The 23,289-nt window shown below is 37.6% G+C and overlaps 1 protein-coding gene and 1 pseudogene across 15 annotated transcripts; one reads left to right on the top strand and one right to left on the bottom strand.

Moving 5' to 3' along the window:
• Nucleotides 1–10,321: 10,321 nt before the first annotated feature.
• LOC18588923 (uncharacterized) lies at nucleotides 10,322–18,618 on the top strand. Of its 15 annotated transcripts, none has more exons than XM_018127617.2 (12): nucleotides 10,322–10,498; nucleotides 10,819–10,884; nucleotides 11,387–11,658; nucleotides 12,288–12,948; nucleotides 13,733–13,932; nucleotides 14,018–14,262; nucleotides 14,480–15,354; nucleotides 15,555–15,578; nucleotides 15,684–15,750; nucleotides 16,724–17,046; nucleotides 17,292–17,506; nucleotides 17,900–18,190. In XM_018127617.2, the coding sequence occupies exons 2-7, from the start codon at nucleotides 10,864–10,866 to the stop codon at nucleotides 15,187–15,189; spliced, it is 2,109 nt and encodes a 702-aa protein (XP_017983106.2). In that variant the 5' UTR covers nucleotides 10,322–10,498; nucleotides 10,819–10,863; the 3' UTR covers nucleotides 15,190–15,354; nucleotides 15,555–15,578; nucleotides 15,684–15,750; nucleotides 16,724–17,046; nucleotides 17,292–17,506; nucleotides 17,900–18,190. The 15 variants fall into 15 exon arrangements, with proteins under 15 accessions (XP_017983106.2, XP_088665996.1, XP_088665990.1 ...); XM_088809870.1 differs by having other exon boundaries at nucleotides 15,555–15,613; XM_088809864.1 differs by adding an exon at nucleotides 18,227–18,618 and having other exon boundaries at nucleotides 15,555–17,046; nucleotides 17,900–17,970.
• A 131-nt stretch (nucleotides 18,619–18,749) lies between these two features.
• LOC18588922 (leucine-rich repeat extensin-like protein 4 pseudogene) lies at nucleotides 18,750–21,307 on the bottom strand (annotated as a pseudogene).
• Between the last annotated feature and the right edge of the window lie 1,982 nt (nucleotides 21,308–23,289).

The raw sequence follows: 23,289 nt of genomic DNA, 5'->3' as shown, positions 1-23,289 counted from the left end.
CGAAATCTAAATTTTTTACTTCAAATAATGTCCTTTCCTCGGTGGTGGAGGAAATGAAAACTGTTTCGGGCATGCAACATATGGATGATCTTTGTTATTATTTTGGAGTTCTTATTCTCTCTGAGAGGGTTGAGAAACATACTTATAACTACCTTTTAGAGAAGGTCAAAAAAATATTATCATCTTGGAAAGCTAATTAATTATCATTAGCAAGAAGAGCTAACTTGGTTCAATTGGTGACTAGTACAATTATTTTTTTTTTGAAAGGCAGTATTTATTAATCACAAGAGATCTCGCAAGAGGAGATTACAAAAGGCACTTCAAGAATGCCATGCAAAAGAGTAGCAGATTACAAAAAAAGAGATCTGCTACTTCCAGCATTGAGGTACAAAGCATGACAAACAGAGGATGAAGTGAGAAATCATATTCAAAAGAAAAAACATAGGGGTAGTTGAAGGTTAACCAAAATAATAAAGCCTTTGCAATGGATGAATAGTTCATGTGCTCTCCCCTTGTTGGTTTTGAAAGTAGGCTTTGAAGTTTGAGTCTCTTAATACCCCTGCTTTGGCCAATCCGTCTGCAACCTTGTTGGCTTCCCTCATTACATGCTTGAAAGTGACTCTTGTGCTTTTACGCAAGAAAGTTTCAATGGCATTCGAAATATTTTTCATCCGCCACGGGACTTTGCAGTGGTGTTGTGCCCAATTGGTAGCATTGGCAGAGTCGCTTTCCATAACTAGAGAATGAGTGGCAGCCTAGGGAGATGAAAAGAAGAAGTTGATTCCTTCCCGTATGGCATAAGATTCAGCAAATTTTGAGTCCTCGATTCCAATGTTTTCAGAGAATGTTCCCCGAATGAAGCCATGGTGGTCCCTAATCACTCCTCCAATACCAGCAGGTCTAGGTTTGCCTTTTGCTGCTCCATCTGTGTTGAGTTTAAGAGTTCCAAGTGGTGGAGTTGACCAATTGGTAGCCATTCTTTGGTTCTTCCTTTTAGTGTTGATGTTGGAGCAAAGAGGCTTCATGAGACATAGGTCAGCAGGAACATGGCCAAGTTCCCATTTCCCTTGACACCAAAGCATGTGGCGTAAAAGGGCGATGTCTCTCATTTTGTTTGGACTAAAGCTTTTCCCTCTGAAAATAACCTCATTTCTACAAAGCCAAAGTGTCCAAAGTGTTGCAAAAAAGAGCATTCTCCATGTATCTCTCTTGCCCGTAGGCATGGGAAGTTCAAACCATACCCTAAAAAAAGACAAAACATCACCAGGTTGAACCCAAGTGATACCCCATAAGCAACGACAAGAAGACCATGTTTTCCAAGCAATGGTGCAATCAAAGAGGACATGAAAGGGAGTCTCGAGTTGAGAGGTGCAGAAAGAGCAATTAGCGTCATCAACCGCAAGAACTCCCCGATGCATCAAAACAGATTTGGCAACTATTTTCCCATGGAGGGTTTGCCAAGAGAAAGTTTCAACTTTCGGGGGAGCGTAGCCAATCCAAACATTTTTCCAAAAACTTGTAGAGCTAGGGGGGTACCATGGCTTGCTTTAATAAAAGAGGAAGGAGTGTAAAGACTACTAGTAGTTTTCTTCCACACCACTATATCTTTGTCAGTGAGGTGAGGTTGAAAATTCTTAATGAAGGTAGTGAAATCTCTCCACTGATTTTGCTCCCAGCTAAGAGGCTGCCTTCTTAACTTAACATCCCACCTCCAAATTCCTTCGACTTAGCTTCCTAATTTAGCAATCGTGGCTTTCTTGCTTATTGCCAGTACATAAATGCGTGGAAATTTGGTGGCCAAAGTGGAGTCGTCAGCCCACAAGTCTTCTCAAAAGCGGATGGTGGTGCCTTTACCGAGGAGTGAGCAAACCCTTTGGTTACAAGTTCATGATATTTGTTTGCTGGGTCCATTGGCTTCATGATGTGATTCCAAAGGGAGGAAGGCTTGTGAGGTTTGTCAATAGGAATCAAACACTCCGGTTTCAACTTGTTTTTGGCAGATACAACTTGCCTCCATATCCTATTAGGCTCATTTGCATACCTCCAAAGCCATTTGTTGAGAAGAGCTCTATTTTTTAGCTCTAAATCAATGATTCCCAATCCTCCTTGAGTTTTTGGGTTACTAACAGTGGACCAGTTGACATAATGAATTTTCTTTTTCTCAGAAGAACTAGACCAGAGAAAGTTTCTTTGAATAGCTTTAAGTTTTTGTTTGACCATGGTTGGAAGACAAAAAATGGAGAGGTAAAAGAGAGGGAGGCTTGAGAGGACTGAGTTGATAAGTGTAAGCCTGCCTCCCATAGAGAGAAATTGTCCTTTCCAGCCAGCTAATCTTGAATTAAATTTGTCAATGATGGGCTGCCAAGTTCCCATTGAGCGAAGATTAGCTCCTAACGGTAACCTGAGATAATTCGTGGGGAGGGTTCCCACCTTGCAGTTGATCATTGAAGCCCAAGAACTCAACAGAGAATCATCGATACCAATGCCCATTAGACAGCTCTTAGAGAAATTGATTTTGAGCCCTGAAACTGATTGAAAAATTCGTAGAATCCTTGCAATATTTGTAATCTGATCAGAGTGAGGTTTACAAAAAAGTAAGGTGTCATCTGCAAATTACAGATGAGAAATAGCAATGTTAGAGCTCCCAATGTTGACTCCTTCAAAGACTCCCAAATTATTAGCCTTGTTAAGAAGGATGCTAAGAGATTCAACAACAATATTGAAAAGAAAGGGGGAAAGAGGACATCCTTGCCTAAGTCCTCTTTGAGTAAAAAATTGAGCAGTATGGGTGCCATTCACAAGGATTGAAATGCTGGCAGTAGTAACACATTGCCTGATCCAACCTCGCCATCTTGGACCAAAATTCATGAGCTGCATGATTAAATCCAAGTAGTCCCATTCAACACTATCAAAAGCCTTTTCAAAATCAGTTTTGAACATGAGACCGTTTTTTTTGGTTTTTTTCATATAGTCAATAAGCTCACTAGCTATTAAGCAACAATCAAGAATCTGCTTCCCTTTGAAAAAAGCAAATTGGTTTTCACCAATGACAGATCCGATCACCACTTTGAGCCTGTTAGCAAGAACTTTTGCTAAGATTTTATAGATGCAACCTATAAGGCTTATGGGCCTGAAGTGAGAGATCAAAGTAGGACTGCTTATTTTTGGGACCAAGGTAATAAAAGAAGAATTTATATTTTTGTTGAATTTTCCGATGCTGTAGAAATTTTCCATAAAAACAAAAATTTCTTCTTTGAAAAGTGGCCACTGTTTCTTAAAGATCTCCATGTTGAAGCCGTATGGGCCAAGAGCTTTGTTCCCATCACACTTTTGAATGGCTAAACAGACTTCTTCCTCAGTGAAAGGTGCTTCAAGGTTGCTATTTTGGTCAACACTGAGTTGTCTAAATTGACAATTAAACTTTTTAATTTTCAAGGTAACTTGCCTAAGAAAAAAGGTTTTGAAGTGACAGAGTACCTCATTTTTTATGCCGATGGGGTCATAGATAAAGGTCCCGTTTCTCTGTATCTGATGGATTGAGTTCTTTCTCCTTCTATTTGAGGCTGTAATATGGAAAAACTTGGTGTTATAATCACCTAATTTAGTCCATTGCAGTCGTGATTTTTGTAACCATGATTGCTCCTCTCGTTTGTACAGGTGCCAAAGTTTTGATTAAGGTTGGTGTGGTTGGCTTTTTCAGATACAGAGAGTTCCCTCTTTTCTGCTTCTTTTTCCAAGGTATCAATGTCGTTCTCAAGGATGGTGATCATTTTTCCATCTTTAGCATGATGTTGTTGTTGCCAAGCTTTCACTGAGAGTTTAAGCCTCTTCATTTTTCCAAAAAGACCACCAAAGCCACTATTTTCTTGATTGATCGAATCCCATGTGCTTTTCAAGAAAGTGACAAATTCCTTATTTTCGAGCCAGTGAGAAAATAGTCGAAAGGGTTTTAGACCCCAATTCCTTTGGTCAACAATGAGTGTGATGGGATTATGGTCAGAGAGGGATATTGGGAGTGCCTTCTGTAAAATCGCAGGGAAGTTGAGGATAATGTCGCTGCTGATAAAAAACGATCGAGGCGGCATTTGGTTGGGGCCTCCCTATTATCTATCCACGTAAACAACCCTCTAGAAAGGGGAATATCAATAAGATTCATATCATTGATAAAATTAGAGAATTGAGCCATACCAGTGAAATTCAAGTTGTCTCCTGTTTTCTCATCAACAGTCTTGATGATATTAAAGTCACCACAAACACACAGAGGCCCCGTTATTTGACTTTTGAGCTCTAAAATTTCAACCCATAGACTAGCTCTTTCCACTGAGCAATTTGGTGTGTAGATATTCAGAAACGAACATGGGAAGTTGACAGGTTTAATGATTCCGGAGGTAAGGATATATCTTTGTTGGACTACAACAGAAGAGGTCTCAAAAAAATCTTCTGACCAAATGGTAATGAGTTCACCTGCCGCACCTATGGAGGCTGCCATCTCATAAGAAAACCTCTCTTTTTGCCATAAGGATTTGACAAATAAGGGGTCTATAGTGTTCCTTTTTGTCTCTTGTAAGAAAAGTATTTCTGCTTTTTGGGAGGTAACAAGCCTTTTCACTACTTTTCGCTTAATCCTCGATCCTAAGCCCCTGATATTCCATGAAATAACATTAATCATGGTGGAAGAGTGGGGAGACGCTTATCACACTTGGCGAAATCATTTAGCCTTGTTGGTGGAGTCGACCAGAGACTCTGAAACGTATTGGATAGTTGTGTCATCATCATTTTCAAAGACAAGCCCCAGTAATGAACATATGTTGAGCGTCTTTCTTGTTTCTTCCAATACAGAGGAGTTTCTCTCTGTTTCACTTGTTGAACAGTTTTCCGGTTCTATAAGGTTACTTGTCTTCGTGTGGGATTTCCTCTTTTTCTGTTGTTTCCTCCCTCTGGTTTCTTTGCCTGGATCCCTTTTTTCTTTTACTTTGTTCTTTTCTGAACCAAGACACTTTTTGAGTTTTCTTGACTTCTTGAGTTGAAGAATGACTTTTTTGTCCTTTTTTCTCCCTCTTATTTTTGCCCGGAGTTTTGAAAGTGGCGTAAAGTCATCGTCTAAGGAGTGGAGATCCTGGGCATACGGGTTGAGTGACACTACTGCTTTATCTTTTACTGAGCTACCTCGTTGGGTTTTCAAGGCTGTTGTCTTTTTGGATTGCTTTGCTTTTCTGGTTGAGTTGGTTGGGTTGGTGGGCTTGAGCATTGGCCATGATACAAAGTTAAATATCTTTTGGCTTGAGTTGTGTGATGGTGGGTTTACTTGTGTGGGGCTATTTTGTTAGCTTAGTTGGTGATAGGGTGGAGACTGCAAACTAGAAGCATGGGTGGGACTTTTGTTTTGTAAGTTGATTGGGGGAGCCGTTGTGGTGCTACTCAGTGTTTTGATGGGCTCGAGATGGACAATTTCCCTGAGGCTATCAGTTCTTGTACAGTGTTCACTCTGAGTTTTACAAGCTGCTCTACTCGAGCCTTGCTGTTCTGACAAGTCCCATCCAATAGACCGTTGCCCACTGTCACTGTGCTGCTTGGTTCGAATTAAGGGGTGAGATGTCGTTGGAGCTTCGCCGAAGCTATGGGGTTTAGGAATGTCTTGCACATCTTCTTCTTTTACATGGACCTTGTAAACTCCTCCATTTGCTTTGAAAGTAACTGAGGTGGGAATAATAGTGGTTTTTTTGACAGAGATGAGCATTCGAGCAAAGTCGTATCGTCGACGGTGGTAGGTGTCCTCATCTATCATGATGAAGGAGCCACATTGTTCCCCAATTTCACTGAAGAGTGCTTCAGTCCATAGGTTGATCGGGACACCATCAACTCTTAGCCATGTTAGCCTCTCAGCATGAGGGGTTGCATTTTTTCAGGGGACAATGGATTCGAACCGGAGGTTAAGCCATGCTCTGTGTTCTTCGGTGCAAGCCTTCAGGTCTTCCTTGAGACAGAAGGTGAGTAGAACGTTTTTGCCCCCCATCGGCTTGCTCACACATTGATATCCTTCCTCTACAAAAATCTCTTGAAGGATCTGGTGGTGGACGTAGCTTGATAGTGTGCCTACAGCACTGCGGTTGAGCCATTCGAATTCTTCTTGACATACCTCAATGTAAAAGCTAGCTTGCTGTTGTGGTGGTTGTGGTGGTTGCGATTGTAGGCTCCTTTGTAGGACCTGGAGATAAGTTCTATCATCTCTTGGTGAGCTTGGCCTTGTACGGTATTTTGATGGTGATTGTGCTGGCTGTCTGCTTCCGTTGGCTTGGCTAGGTCGTCTAGTATGGCTTGGTTGCGCTCTTACCCTTCTTTGGTCCCATCCATACTCAGCTTTTTTGACAATAATATAATGCCCATCGAGTCTCCTTCATTTCCATGGGTAAAAGCTCTGTCCATCCCCCGTAGCTCTTTGTACCTGACAAAAGCGAAGGTGGTGACTTTGTCTTGGCTTTGTCTGTTGGAGATGAAGACGACCCTTACTTTTCCATAAGCATCAAAAACCTCTTTGAGTCCTTACCTGGTGATTCTTCGACTCAAGTTCGAGATGTAGATTGAGTGGAGAGATGATTGCCAGTCACGGTGGGTAGTTTTTAGTGGGGGGTTTATGGCTTCTGGGTATGAGTGTGCAGGTGGATATTTGAAGGCTTGGTTGCTTGGCTGCGTTGTTTGTCGCGGCGTTGGAATGGCATAGTTTTGCTGGAAGATGTTACCTTGGGGTGGGGCCGGTTGGAGGTGTTGGGTGTTCGAGAAGGATGAGTTCAGTGCATGATGGAAAAAGGTTGATGGGGCCGGTGTGAATTGGTGGTGGTATGGTGGGGCCGCGTAGAGTGGTGGGTGGTTGGTTTGTTGTCGGTGGATGTGGGATTGGTTTGGGAGCATGGTTGGTAAAAATGGATCTTGTTCGAATGCAAGGCTTTTGGTGGAGAAAGGTCTGGCTGTGGAAGTAGAGAGAAGTGACGATGGATCATTCATCGGAGCTGGTATAAGACTGGAGCTTGTTAGAGCAGGGTGATACTCCCTGAAGATGTTGGCTAGACCAAAGAAATGGGAAGTACAAGGGGGAGTCAATGAAACTGTCTAGGAAGTAGCAGAGAAATAACGCAGCTAGCCTTTGGCTGATTCCATCTTTTTGACTAGTACAATTGTTAATTGTACTATGCAATCAACTAAGTTGCCAATTGGAGTTGCTAAAGATATTGATGCCTTGAACAAAAATTTTCTATGGGGTGCTATAGATGATAAGAAATAATTCCTATGGTTAATTGGGATATGGTGTGTCGTCCAAAGAAAATGGGTGGCTTAGGGATACGAAAAACAGTTGAAATGAATAATGCTTTATTATCCAAATTGGGTTGGAAACTTGAATACGGTGATTAAGGATTGTGGGCACGAATTCTTCGAGCAAAATATTTGAACGGTGAGCCTTTTACTCGTTCAATCCCTAAGTCAAATGCTTCTTACACCTGGAAAAGCATTTGTTCAGCAAAAGAAGTGGTCAAATAAGGCTGTTCGAAACTAATTGTCAATGGGAGAAACACCAAGTTTTGGCATGAAAGGTGGTTAGGGACCAAAACACTAACAGAGGTATGTGAACTATCTATGAACCACCTATCTCATGAAGTTGTAAGTGATTTTATCGATGAAAATGAGAGATGGATAAATGAGAAGTTAAATGTTTTACCACAAGGTTTGCGTGACTAACTATCTTTGGTGCGTTTGCATCCCAGTAAAAAAGATTAAGTCAAATGGTCACTTTCTCCTGACATTAATTTTTCGATTAGTTCTTCATATTCATTGTTACAAAACCATGTTGCAACCTCTTTTGCTTAGTCTCAGATATGGACCACGGGATGGCCACCTAGAATTCGTCACTTTTTCTAGTTAGTTGGAAATAACCGTATCCTTATAAAGGAGGCCTGTCTTCGAAGAAAAAATTCAAACACTTCTCGATGTCCAACATGCGATGCTGAAACAGAAGATATATTACATGCCTTACGGGGATTGTTCTGAATCCTAGGCCATTTGGAGAAAGTGGCTCCATAGTGCTCACCTTGACCATTTTAATGGTCTTTCTTTGCAAGATTGGATCTTTTATAACTTTAATAGGAAGGATGTTCTTGTAGAAGCTAACATTTGCTGGCCCACTCTTTTTGGGTTTACTTGTTGGCATATTTTGAAGCTTAGTAATAAGTGTCTCTTTGAGGAAGGATATCAATGGACATCCAATGCTAGTTTTGCTCTAATTGCAACTACAAGGGGTTACATGGAGTTTCAAGTGGGTTATTGTTCTTCTCTTCTTCAATAGTTGAGCTTTATTACTTGGCAACCACCTAGCTAGAACTTTGTCAAGATGAATGTTGATGCAGCTGCCACTTCCAATCCAGGAGAGCTTAGCATGAGAGGCTTATGTCGAGATAACTGTGGATATTGGATTTTTGGGTTCACAAGTAGACTTGAAATGGGCACTATTCTAAAAGCTGAACTACATGCTATTCATATAGATCTTAAACTAGCTTGGGATCATGGATGTCGATGGATTGTGATTGAATTGGATTTTACAATTGTTGTCTAGAAAATTCATCAAATAATCCAAGACAAGGATCCTCTTTCACAAATTATTTACTTTATCCAGCAGTTATTAATAAGAGATCGGGTATGTTCGGTACATCATATTTATAGAGAAGCAAATTTTGGTGCTAACTTTCTTGTTAAGAAGGCTCAATTGGGGGCATTTGGTGTTGTTACACGGCTATCTCTTCCAAATGGGTTATCTCCTTTGCTTCAAGATGATTTAGTTGGTGTTGCTAGACCTAGAGCTGTGATAAATCAAACGGTTTTCGCTTGTATGTAAAAAAAAAAAAAAATACTCAAATGCAACTTGATATATACTTTAAATCATATAATTTTTAAAATATTAAATTTAATTTGTTAATGATAATTGATTTAGACTTTTATATAAATTTTATATTTAATATATGATGAGATATCACAATTGATTTTTAGCAAATTGAAATATTTATGGTCTATTGCAAATTATATAAATATTCAAAATTGTTTTTTGGATAAATAGTTTTATATTTTTTTTGGTGGAGACTTAGTGAAGTACATGCTGATACTTCCTTGTTGACCCTAAACTTGGACAAAAATTGAAAAAGAACTTTGATTCTTCCTCTTATCTGTCCTATAAAATATTATAGTTTTTTATATTTTAAATTTCTTTAATAGAACTTTTATTTACTTTTAAATCTAAAATGAATGTTTTACTTTTTATTTTCAAAAACAAAAAAAAAACTGTACTTAATTAATAAGTGTATATTAATCTAAGTATACATTAATTTACTAACAGATTTTATGGATACTCACTAAATTGATTTTCTTTTCTCACTTTTTTCACTGAACTTTAATTTGTCTTAATTTAATCAATGAATTTTTTAATTGTATCCAATATAATCATTTTAACAGGTTCTGTTTAAATGAATAATTAATGAAAATAAAGTAATTATTTACATAATCATGTCCTTTAAAAATTTATTATTTTTTTCTTTTTATTTTTTATTTTCTTCGTTATATTAGTAGATTTTTCATTTTAACAAAATTAAAAAAATAAAAATGAGTGGCAAAAATTAACATAAAGTTTTAAATGACATGATTGTTTAAGTGATTATCTATTATGTTATTATTTATTTGAATGAAATTATTTAGAATGATCCCATTTGATATATTTTAGAGTAAAATCTACTTACTTTTTAAATTTTGATTGAAATTATATGAAAATCTATTAATTTTTAAAATTGACACTTAATCTCAAAATAATATTTTTCGTTAGACAAGTAAATCTAACTGTTAATCAATCATCAATGTTTCTGTCTACTTACTGACAAGAAAATGATAAAATGTTATCCTTAATTAATTTTTATAATTATAATTATATAATTTTATTATTTTTTTATTAATTAAAAAAAAAAAAACTCTTCAACCCCTTAAGAGTTCCCCAAGGGAGCACTAATCTGGTGCTCCCCCGATGCTCCCGTTTCTTGGAGAGCTGGGAAGCACCGATATGTACTCTTTATTTTTTTTATTTTTTAAAAATATAATGATAATTTTTTTAATTAATAAAAATATTTTATTTTTTTATTATTTGTGTTAACAGTATTTATAGTTTTTGAGTGAAGTATCTATTTTAAAATTAATGAATTTTTATATAATTTTGATTAAAATTAAAAAAATAGGTTATTTTATCCAATATTTTTAAAAAATTAATGATATTGAGCGAATTAAAATTTAGCCAGTAAATTTAACAAAAAAGTAATAAATTTGATTACTATTCCAGGAGGGCCGGAGACAGGAGCCCCGACCTCGAGAGAAACAGAAAAGACAGCTTACTACATTCAACCGAAAAATCACAAAAAAAAAAAAAAAAAAATCCTTTTAAGTAGCTCTTACAAAATTTCCCTCACGATCACTCTCAAAGGTAAATTTCTTAAATTTTAAAACCAGCTTTTCATTTCCACGTTGGGTTTTTTGTGTTTTTGTTTTTGATTCAATTTTCTCCTCCTCTTCTTCTTTTCTTAAAGTTTTTTTTTTGTTTTTCTTTTGTCATTTTTATTGGTTTTTACCTTGTGGGTTCTTTGAATTTTGCCTTTGAGTGTCAGAATTCAAGCATTTTATTGGTAGGGTTCTTTGTCAAATAAAGTTTTTATTATATCTCCCTCATGGATCAAGTTAAGTTAATCTCTTAAATGCATGAGCTTTAGTTTCTAATTTATAGTTTTTTTTTCTTCTTGAATTTAGTGGAGGAAAGTAAAAGTTTGAGGAATTATTCAATCTAGAGGAAGCATGAAGGGCCATGAATCAAAGGTAATTATTCAATTTCTTACTCAAGTTACCACTGTTTACTAGCAATGTCTTCCAAAGGCCTTTTCGTTTTAAATTTGAATCCTTTTTTTGGTCTTAAATTATATCGTGAATAAGTAGTTTATTTGCTGATTGTAACCTGGCTACGCCATTCTGTGTGAACACATCTCACCCATGTAATCAAATCGAAAGGAAGTAAAAGTTTTCTTCTTCTGACTTTTATGTTATCCGAAACACTTACATTTAGTGGAAAGGTGTGGTGCGAGGCTGACATGAACACTACTCTTGAACAAAATAAGATGTTCAAGTGGAAGGATTCATAATCATTAATTGGTTGAGCGATAAATTAGATAGTGATGTTATAGTTTACTTTGTGAACCATTAGAAGATGATGAGTAGGATAATTAGATATGGATAAATTGCCTTTCATTTGTTAGAGTCCTGCTTTTATGCTTTTCCTTACATGAACTTTTTATTTGTTTCTTTTTTTTATTATTTTATTTAGATCCCAAGAATGGAGGACATTCTTAACCTTCCGGTGCAAGATCCTCCTTGTTCAGAGTTTTCTGCTGCTCACATAAAGTGGGTAAAAGTGGAAGGTGGTCGCCATGGTGGTGATGATATTGCTTTAATCCCTTTTGCTAGAGTAGATGATTTTGTTAAAGGAGAGTCATCTAATGCAGAATGTCCTGCTAGTTTCCGCATTGAGTCGAGGAGGAAGAGATCTGAAGGGAGTATCAGCAAACCAAGGGTTGATGGATATCTTGAGTATACACTGTATGTTGCTGATTGAACTCCATTTAGTAAACAAGACTGCTTGATTTTATGTTTCTTTGAAAATAACTTTCTGATAGTAGCTACTTAAAGTGCCTCTCTTTTTGAGTTTCGTGGTTATCTTCAATTTATATTATATGTTGTTTAAGTAATTTACAGCCTTTCTAGTCAAACTTTGTGCCACCAATCAATAATATACTTTATTTTTTTTCTCTTTAAAATTCTTTGTCAAATGAAAACCAGTTAATATATAATACTTCTTGAATTGTTTTTATGACAATAGTTCTTCAAAATACTCTTCCGTTTTTCATCATCAAAGGCTGCAGATGTTGTGCAAAACTTGTTCTCGTCTCATCATAGCAGTCGTTTCATAATCTTTGATTTTTTTCAGGCCATCTATGCAAAATATTAATATATCTCTAAGGCTAGCAGTTTTATTCATGCCGCAACAAAATTTATCAGGAAAATTATTTCAGTGTATCATATTTTATATGTGCATGTGTTGGTGGGTGTGTATCTGTGTGTGTGTGTGTGTTTGCCTTATCTTTTCTTGCAATAATGTTTTTTTTAATGCTAATAGCCCATCGTTAGGCACATTAAGTAACATAGAAGCTAGTCTGGTGATTTTGCAGATACTGGTGTTCTTATGGTCCTGAAGATTACCGAGATAGCGAGTCTGGTCTTGGGGATGTCTCAAACATGAAACCTGCCACAGGGAAGGGAAGCAGGCCAGGGCGACGCCACATGATGAGAGGTTGCCTTTGCCATTTTACTGTAAAACGCTTGTACACCCGCCCCCTCCTTGCCCTTATTATATATAATCAAAGGAAGCATGTAGATAAAACAGGGGCCCCTTGTCATGGGATACTTGATCAGGATGCGGTGGGGACAAGAGCTATGTATGCTCCACGAATCTCAGAGGAATTACGCCAGAAGGTGATATCTATGCTTTATGTTGGAATATCTTTGGACAACATATTTCAGCATCACATGGATGTGGTCCAAAGGCATGGGGGCCCACACAACCGAGATGATTTTCTCACACGAAACGATGTTCGCAACATTGAAAGAGTTATTCGTAATACATCACATGAACTTCATATTGATGATGAATGCAGTGTAAAAGTATGGGTACAAAGGCATCAAAAACATGTTTTTTACTTCCAAGATGCTTCTGGTTCAGAACCCCTTATTTTGGGGATACAGACAGATTGGCAGCTGCAACAGATGCTTCACTATGGACATAATGGTTCAATAGCTTCTCATTCTACCTTTGGCTCAAAGAAACTTAAGGTATTCTTTTAAATATACCTTATATACATACATATGTGTGTGTTTGTGTGTAAAGAGAATGATTCAAATCTGATTGCCAGTCTGAAACAGAAGTGAGATTTAAAGAATGATAAGAAGGGAAAGATCACGGCTTCACAAGATCTCTTTATGCTTCACATCTAGGATTATGGTTGTTTGGCACAATTCCAAATAAAACAGAACAGCTGGTATAATTCTCATAAGCTTGTTCGCTATTTAGTGAAAGTTGTTTCATGCTTATTTATACAGTTCTAGTAATCTTATTCTCACAAGGATCTAATATTCAATGTAAGGCACTACCAAAATTGACTTAAAAGAACTCTAAACCATAAATAAAACTTACTATATATAAGGAAAGCTTAAAATAAGTTCCTATACTTGATATCTGTAATTCCCAGAAAATCTAGAATTACTGGAATCCTTACACTTGTGGTTGAGGAAAACACCAAAGAAAATGAAACCTGTGATTTTCAAACCTAAAGAAATACAAAGGTAGGATATACCTAAATAAGTACAATATCAAGCAGAGATAATAATTTCAGATTTTTGTTATGCCGTTTAGGTTTTCTATTCTTTTATGTGTCCATTGTTGCAAATATATTGGTTGGAAACTGTTTGAGATAGACATGTTATATTCGTAGCCATTGTTGCTTAAACTGCAGGATGCATAACTGTGTTATCATACATATAGCTCAATTTCTTTATGTTTATTATTGTTTCAAATGATTAAGACCTTATACTTGGTGAAAATCCCCTCCATTGACAGTATCCCTTATCCACTTTACTCGTCTTTGACTCATCCCAAAATGCAATTCCTGTTGCTTGGGTGATTACCTCTGCTTTGGTTGGTCAAGATGTTCATAAATGGATAGGTTTCCTTTCTGAAAGAATCCGGGCAAAGGACCCTAGATGGAGAGTCAATGCCTTCTTAATAGATGATCCTTCTTTTGGGATTTCAGTCATAAGGTAAATTTCAATTTGACATTTCTAGTTTATTGCATAATTTTGATTTTATGAAAGGAAATGTGATATATATGTTGCCTATTCTCAGAGATGCTTTCCAGTGCCGGGTTCTATTGTGTGTCTGGCGTGTTCGCCGTGCTTGGATAAGGAGTCTTTTAAAGAAGTGCTGCAACATTGATGTGCAGCGAGAGATGTTTAAGCATTTGGGTTGGATTTTGTATTCCTCAAGAAGCGGGCCAAATGCTATGGATGCAGTTGAAGAATTCTTGGAAATATTTGTTGATCAATCTGCTTTTATAGATTATTTCAAGAGCCGATGGTCACCATACATAGGTGAGTGTCAATTGGTTGTTGACTTTTTATTAATCAGCAACAAATCTCTGTTCTGCTGTTTATACATGAATCTTAAACTATGTTGCTTCCATGAAATGCGTAGTAGCACTATATAAATGATCGCCATTTAGCATTAACGACGGTAATTGTTGACAAACTAGAATGTTTTGTGTTGTTATTTCAAATTTCTGGCTTAACATGCTTTCTTCTCTTGCAGAATCATGGGTTAGCGGCATAAGGTCCCTTCCGGTAGCTGGTCCAGAGCCCCATGCTGCCATTGAGTCCTATCACCGAAGATTGAAGTACAAGCTTTTTAATGAGCAACATGCTAATTTCTGGTCTAGAATTGACTGGTTAATCCACGCTTTGACCACAGAATGTCACTCCTTATATTGGTTAGAACAATACACCAGAGAAACAGGATATTTTCCAAATTTTAGAGATGAATCTTTCTCAACCAATGCTTGGTATCAGGCCCTCCACATACCAAATGTCGATGTCATATTGGATGAGCAGAATCTCCAGCTTGCAAAGGTCATCTCCCAAACAGACAGAAACCTGGCTTATGCAATTTGGAACCCTGGTTCAGAATTTTCCCTCTGTGATTGCGACTGGTCAAGTCTGGGAAATCTCTGTAAGCATGTCATCAAGGTGGCAATGATATGTAAAAACCGGCAGGTTGCAAGGCCATTGTTGTCAGCTCAAATTTATAGGCAGACCTTGCTTAGTCTTCTGCATAATCCCCCTGATGATCCTGTTATTCTTGATCATGCTATTCTGTGTGCAACTCGCTTGCAACAGGATATCAAAGGCTTGGAAGACTTGTCTAACAGTGGGCTACTCCAGCAATCGCCTCCTGAGATTAATTCTCAAGTAGCAGATAATACTCTCGCAGATAATACTCTCTTTTTTCCACGTTCTCATTGATTACAGCATCCTAAAAAGGCAATTGAACACTTTCGGTGAGGCTGTGAAGTTATAAGTTATCTTCTGACAATCTAGCTTCTGATTGAGGAAGAATGCATATTATCATGCTTGGAAAAGCAAACATGAAGTTTTAAATGTATGGCTTTCAAACTCCACCTACTTGAGGTACTGTATTTGCTCATGCTTCATGTTGCTTCTGTTTTTTTTTTAGTTTATATTGTTCTGCCTCTCCATAAGAAAAGGGTGAAGGGTGGCAAGGGAGGGGGGGGGGGGGGGGGGGGGGGGGTGGAGAAGAAGAAATGGGAGAATTACATTTTAGCCGACTCCCACTATTGAGCTTCTCATGCATTCTTTCATCTGGACAGGTTTTAAGCTGTTCAGCTGCCAAGGTCTATATTGTTCTCTATTCTCCTTCCCACAGCAGGTATTCTTTGGGATTTTCTCATCTTTTCTGCTAAAAGTTAACTTTTTTTCTTTCTCTAACCATACTGCAGTGACATAAAGTGGAGGGTCATTGGCGAATTATGTTTGTTTTGGAAATTTACTGGGACTTTCTCAATGGTAACAACTAGATTTACTTCTTCTTCTACTGAAACTGCTGCAATCAAATCGTATAATCTTTGTGTCTTAAATCTTTTATTCTGGCTTTGGTCAGAAAAGCGTATGAAAACCTTGCAGGTATGGTCGAGCAGTGTTCTCAGGTTTAATATGACAAACTTGCTTTATTAAGCAAAAATTGTCCCACAAAAAGTATGTTCTCAGGTCGTCCTGGTTTATATTCATTTTCATTTTGTTTTTTTTTTTTTTGAAAGGTGGAATATCAACTTTCATTACTGAGTAGGGTCAAAAAAGAGGAGAAAATTTAGTTGGTTCATGACAAGTTTAAATATCCAGCAAAATGAAATGAGAAGTTTCTAAATGTCAAATTTAACTCTTTTAGTCCATGAATTGGATATGAAAATCATTCCAAGCAACAGAGATGACAGAAGACTTATATGTTTGTTTAGTTAATCTGAGCTTATAAATATGTGTATAAGCTGAAGTTTCTGGCTGAACTGTATTGTTTTTAGATTGAAAATTACTTATGCCTTTTTAGACACTGTAAGGTTTGCAGTCTCATTCATTGAAACCTGAGGTCAGGTTGTTTTGAATTGATTATATCTAATCCTTGGTATTTGAAGGCATGTTAGTTTTTTGGAATTTCCATTGTCCTATTTGGGATATTTTCATATCTCAGATTCCTAATTCAAATATTACACTCAACCATGTGGGAGTGGAGTCCACTATTTTGTCCCAGCAAAGTTGATCCGGCTACCAACTGAGCAAGTTCCAGAGTAGGAATAGAACAGAAATTACTTGTAAGAATAAGTTTCTAGTGAGTCATGACTGTAAAAGTCTTGAGTGGTTTGAGATTGAAATTTCTGGTTATCTTATGCAATCAGACTTGCTTAGTCGGATTGAAATATGTAATTCGATATTCTTTAACAAGGACTTATCTCGGGTCGCACATATTTGCTGCTACATTTTCAACCAGGTACCCAATTATGGGAATATGTCACGGCTCAGGTCAAATGAGGATTAGGAGTGCATACTGGGTGTGCGCATGAGGAGTCTGAGGCCCATGGAAATTCTCTTTCCATTGGCCAGGTTGATGGGAAACCTCTATTCGTGCCTAGGGGCCCAAAGCACACAGCCTGGTTGTCCAGGCTCTTCAGCCACCCGCACCAGCAAGCAGACAGTCAGGCACAGAGGGCCAGAATTGTGAAACAACTACTGGGAGCCTCGTCTTGCAATTTGAATGCCACTAGCCGTAACTCACACTCTCCTTAGTCGTTACTCACATGGAGCCTCTCTTAGGTACATTTTTGACTTGTGTAAGTAGGGACATATGTGTAGAAGGCTTTGCCTGTATAAGCTCCAGCGTAAATCATTGTATAGCTGATGAAACACTTATAATCCAAAGGCTTTTTTGCCGTCAACTTTTCTCTCAGTACTTGTGTGGTTTGCTTGAAGGCTTAATCATTGCTTGCGTCTGTGTGTGTGATCTGTTACTTATTGTGTTATTTTCAAGTATCCTCGTGATCTTGATTGGTTTTTGGTAGGTTATAGGCTTATTTGGGCTGGATGTAAGCGTGATTCAGGGCCAGGGCTCAAAGCCGCACGGAGCAGCTTGTGACGAATACAAGAATCGGGGATTTTCACTCCAACATATTAAGCACATAGTACATGGATTTTAACCTTCTTTAAATCCTGTTGCTAATGATTTTGACGTGGGTCTCATATTTATAGAAGGTCAAGAATCAGACAGGCCATTGCAGTAAGTATAAGAGACATGGTCCCAAACATGTGCAGTTACACATAGGTGCATTTACATTTGTGCATCTAGACTTGATTACAAGCACATGTTGATTAGTTGTACTAGACAAATATGCAGCTATATGCATCAAAGCTTGCCGACACGGTAATGAATTTGTTACCAGTTTAATATAATCCTTTTCTTTTTCTAAAAAGTATCATTTAGCCTGTAACATTCGACACCCCCAACGTGGCCTCTTTTTATGCATGGTGGTGCTGGGTCCTGGCGTAAGGGCTATATATGTATATTTGCCGCGGTAGTTGATAGTGCTGTCAGTCAAGTTTAGGTGATGTCTTTATTGATTTTTGTCGCACTCCCATGGCCTTATCTTATGCTTCGTTCGATGCTCTCCAGGAGAACCATGGATGAGTCGACGTTGCGTGCTACGCTCCCCTGCCATCAGCCTCAAACGACAAGAAAAGAAGGTCCTGCCGTTCATTCTTTACTTCCTTCAGAGTTGTTTATATACATTGAAAATATTAGTAATTCTCTCGAAGTTGCGTTTTCGTTTAAGTTACCAGCAGTATGAGGTTCAAGTAGCATGGCCCATGCTTTCTGAAATTGCTGTTTTATTAGTCGACACTCGAATATATATTTGAGGCATTCATAGAGCTGAGGAAATTAATTTATGACATTGTGGATTAATTATGATAATAATTATTCTCACTCCTGACTGCCTAGGGAGACTTAAAGGAAACGGCAGACACTTTAGGGTGGTCGTGTTCTTTAGACGTGAGTACGGAAGAAAGTGTAATTAAAAGAAGGCAACTGTAAAAGCTTGCATGTATCAGCGGAGTGGGGACATACAACATCTTTCCAGTTGAATTGAAAGAAACAAAGAAAGGGCCATAAAGAATTAAAGATATATAACAGAATCAGATCGGATTAGAAGATCTTTGAGCATTGACCAATCCTTCTTTTAATGTTGTCTAACAGAAGAATGAAAAGGCTGTTAGCAACTACAATTCTCATTCTTGGTCTGCCTTTGCAGCTGGATCATGTAATTTTATGGGGGGTGAGAACTACCTGCTCTGCTCGTATGCATTTTTAATCTTAGCATTAACCATTGGTCACTTGCTTTGCAGACCTTCTTACCATCAACAGCAACAACCATAGTTTCAGTTTCAGAGATGAGAAGAAACAAAGTAACTAATTGGAATTCTAACAAGAATAAAGTTTTCTACATTCGAGCGACATTTCATACTTAATCTCGAATTAGCTGCAAAATAATATGACTTATGGAAGCAGCAATCTGACATTGAAGAATATTGCTACAATGCTAGAAGTTAGAGGTTCCTTTCTTTTAATCATCCTTCACGCTTCAGCTAATTAAGCATGCTAGAATCATGAGTAAACCGACAAAACAGTAGCAGCGATGGTGCTACCTACTGAATCTGCATGTCATAACAGTTCGACCATCTCATCTTTATAATTACATTTTCCTGCAACCTTCTTCTCTCTATATCCTGCATCTTATTAACAATAACAGCCTCCAAAACACACACTAACAATGCAGATTATCCTGGGAAAAAACGTTCTCCCTCACGCCTCTCTTTCCCAATTACTCTAAAACCATTTCCTAGACAGCAGCGAACACATGATCACAGTCTTTCGCTCTAGCTTCACGTGTCTTCTTCTTTGCATAATTAAACATGTGTCCATTTTTTGAAGCTCTCGAGAATAAGGTGCGAGAAGAAAATCTCTCAGAAAGAATTAGTAGAATGGAGGTGGTGGTGGAGAAGCATAATCTACCCCTTCAATTGGTGGCAATGGGCCATAGTACATGGGACTTAGCGGTGGTGTAGAGGGTTGAACTGGTGGTGGAGGTGGAGGTGATTGTAATTGCCAACATGGTGGGGGAGATGGAGGTGGAGGTGGGGTTACGCATGGAGGTAGAGGTGGTGGTGGTGGTGGTGGTGGTTGTGAATTCAGTGGGGGTGGTGGAGAGTATGTAGGAGGTGGTGGTGACGGCGACAGTGGCGGTGGTGGTGAATTAGTTGGAGGTGGAGGAGGTGATTGTAGGGGTGGAGGTGGTGAGTTGAAGTAGAATGGACTTGGAGGAGGTGGTGGTGACGGCAACAGTGGCGGTGGTGGTGAATTAGTTGGAGGTGGAGGAGGTGGTTGTAGGGGTGGAGGTGGTGAGTTGAAGTAGAATGGACTGGGAGGAGGGGGTGGTGGTGGCGGTGGAGAATTCTGTGGAGGTGGTGGAGGAGAGTAAATACAGGGTGTTGGAGGAGGTGGTGGTGGCTGTAGTGCAGGTGGAGGTGATGGCGGAGGCGGTGGTAATGGTGATAGTGGTGGAGGGGGAGGCGACAAAATTGGTGGTGAAGGTGGTGGTAGAAGAGGCTTTGGAGGAATTACCTGACGGCATTTAATGACACTACAATCTACGGGCCTAGAAAGAAACACTTTACATTGTAATCTTGATCTCTGAACTGGCCTGCCTCTTAAACAATTCCTCCTATCATCAAATTCTTCCAACGCCAGGCACACAGGAGGCTCCCCTGTGAAAAAGTTGTAAGCAAAACTAAAATTCCTCAAGTTTGGCAACGAACACACACTCTCAGGAATAGTTCCTGAGAACATATTGTGTGCCACATTTAGCTGTTCTAAGCTCACCATTTCTCCAATCGAATCAGGCAATTCACCCATGAGTTTATTATAGCTCACATCAAAAACTGTCAAATTCTTCAACAAGCCAATCTCTTTTGGAAAGCATGAATGCAACCCATTGTTCATCAGAATCACTTCGTTTAGAGTTTTTGACATGTTACCTAGGCTCATAGGCAAACATCCGTGGAACCTATTGTTGGCTAGAACTATAACCGACACAGGTGAGTTTCCCAGGTTATCAGGAAGTTCAAAAGCAAACCTGTTATGGTTTATGAATATGGCATCAAGATCTTTATCAAAGAGAGCTTCGGGTACCTTACCTTCAAACTCATTGAACCTAAGATCAAGAAACTTAAGGCTAGGCAAACGAAGAACAACGTAAGGAAACTTCCCTGCAAAGCGATTATTGCTGAGATCAAGCTCGAAAAGATGCTTCAGTTTCTTAAAACTCCAAGGGACCTTGCCACAGAACCTGTTGGAGTTAATATGAAACAATGCAATATCTGTGAGGAGTCCTAGCTCTTCTGGGAGGTAACCGGCAAGGTCCCCGTGATTCAGATCAATGCCAGCAACAGTTTGAATAGATGGGTCATCCAGAGCTGGGGAACAGAAAACTCCAGTGTAGTTGCACACATCGGATCCCACCCAGTTTGACGTCAGGTTCAAAGGATCTGAGATAATGGCCTGTTTCCATGCTTGTAAGGCAACGTAGGCACTCCTAAGCCTGGAGTTGTCAAAGGTGAGTTGAGAAGGAACTGAGTCAAACTTACCTCCAGAGCCAAACTGCTCTCTGTAATAAATCAGCTGTCTTTGTTTGATAAAAGAAGCTTGGGAGTCTGTGAGGGCTGTTGCATGGCTAGATGTAGAGATTTTATGGGCAGTAGTGAAGGAAATGAGAATGAAAGAAACGAAGGATGCAAGAATGTTACTAATGTTTTTCTTCATCAGACACAATTGAACATGTATGGGAATTTTTTATTGTATAAAAAGATTGGATGTTTCTGTCCTTTATCGTTTTGTATGCCTTGTTTGGATCTGAGAGAGAGAGAGAGAGGGAGGAAGGGAGAGAAATGGTGGAGAAGGAGGAGATCTTAGAGCTGGGAAAATGGGGTTGGTTAGATTTGAGAATTTTTGGAGAAGCCTTGGTAGTATGGGAAAAATAAATGAGTAGAGTCTGTCAAAACTTTATACAGCTAAATCACTGCAGAAAAGTAAGCATTCATATTTCACATGCTTAGCTTTCTCTCTCTCTCTCTGGATCAGTTTATTAAGAAGCATTTGGTGCTTTTCCCTTGTATCATAACGCGGCTTTCCCTCCTGGTCATGAGTTGAATAACACTATATTTAAGTTGGACTGGACACTGAGGACCAAGGATTTCACTTCCATATCCTTCCGTTCTTTATACCATCTTTAGGTCAAGTTGGAAGCCCACATCAAAATGCCAAAGTCCTATGTATTCAATGACTTTATAATGCAAAGATATCCAAAACGTTAACCTCTTCTTATAAATATTGGTTAAAAGTAGATTTGATAATTTTAGATACCATACATTACTACAACACAAGAAGACACAAGATTAAATAAGTTCGAGTTTAACCTTAATTTATTTCGTATCTGACACATTTAAAATTCATTTAGTTAATCGTGTCAATCGTGTTATCGTATTTAAACGTGCATACATGACAAGTTTATCAACTTGTTAAAAATTAATAATCAAAAAATTATTTTAGTCTTACCTAAATAATTTTAAATAATTATTTTAATAAGATTTTTAAATTGTATAAAGATAATAATGTAATTATGTCATACCCAAACCCTAATTGTAAATTTTGTTTTGTTATATTTAATATTATTGTTATTTTGTTTTGTTATAATTGTTTTTATAATTATTGATTTTAAATTTAAATAATAAAATTATATTTAATTGTAAATATTTTTATGTAATCGTGTTATTAATCGTGTCATGTCATATATTGATACGTTTAACAAAAAGTATTAATCGTGTCTTGTTATATGGTTATTAAATATATACGTGTACGTATTTTAAATTTAAAATACGAATAGCATTCGTGTCATATTTGTATTTAATCTTAACGTGTCTTGTATCTAATCGTATCTTACACGTTTAAGATACGAAAATATTAATTGTCAAATCTAATTAAAAGTAACATATTTATAAAAAAAAAAACCTTTGTTTTTAAATATAATATCCTCTTAAAACATTAAATGAAAAAATAATAGCACTTAAACTAGTGTACCCAAGATTGATGGGAAAGTAAAGGGCATTAAATGAAGAATAAATACAAAAAGATAAAGAGAGAAAACCCCCCAAACAAAAAAAAAAAAAAAACCAAAGAATATTGAAAAAAGGGGGATTATATTCAGTAGTAAATGAAATGTTAAAGATGTTAGGTGGAAATGTAAGTTAGCGAAAGGTCCCATCCCACGTACATGGTTGTTTTCTGCATTAAGGGCATCTGATAAATAAATGGTTGTAGCAACTGTAGCAGCGGGTAAAGCCTCGGCAAGTAATACTAGTGTTTGAATTTTCTCTGAGACTGAGCCAGTGGCAGTGAATGATTCATGGAGCCTTTGGGGCAGCGCCTTTTTCGGACAGTTGCCGCTTCTTGCTCCCTTTCATCAACCAAACTCCTATTTTTTTATAGTCTTTGTTCAGCATCTTAAAGGAAATATTCAATGATCCAGCAATATTAATTATTAGTGAGTAAAAACTACCCTTAATATACCTCAATATCTAGATACATTCCAAGTATGGCTGATTTTACCACCAATTTTCTCTGTGTGACAGGGCAGAGGGTCATATACTTTTGGTGCCGTGGTCCCTTCAAAATTTTTGAAAATTTTTATTTATTATATGTTTTTTAATAATCTTGAAAAAAAAGTATATTTATGGAATATGGTTTCTCAAAATTTTTAATTTTTTATATTTATACTATTTTTTAATGCTCTTTTCAAAGTAATTTTTTATTTAATAATTAATATAAACAAAAAATAATAAAATGATCTTACTAGTTTTATACTCAACTTTATTTTAATTTTTAAATTTCTCTTCCCCACCTCTCTTTTTTTTTTTTTTACTTTACTCTTTTCTACGTAACTTACATTGAAA

This window comes from Theobroma cacao, chromosome 9, assembly GCF_053813885.1.
Source record: "Theobroma cacao isolate CCN51 chromosome 9, ASM5381388v1, whole genome shotgun sequence".
Classification (NCBI taxonomy): domain Eukaryota; kingdom Viridiplantae; phylum Streptophyta; class Magnoliopsida; order Malvales; family Malvaceae; genus Theobroma; species Theobroma cacao.
Note: the sequence above shows the minus strand (reverse complement) of the source record. Positions and strands in the feature narration are given on the sequence as shown.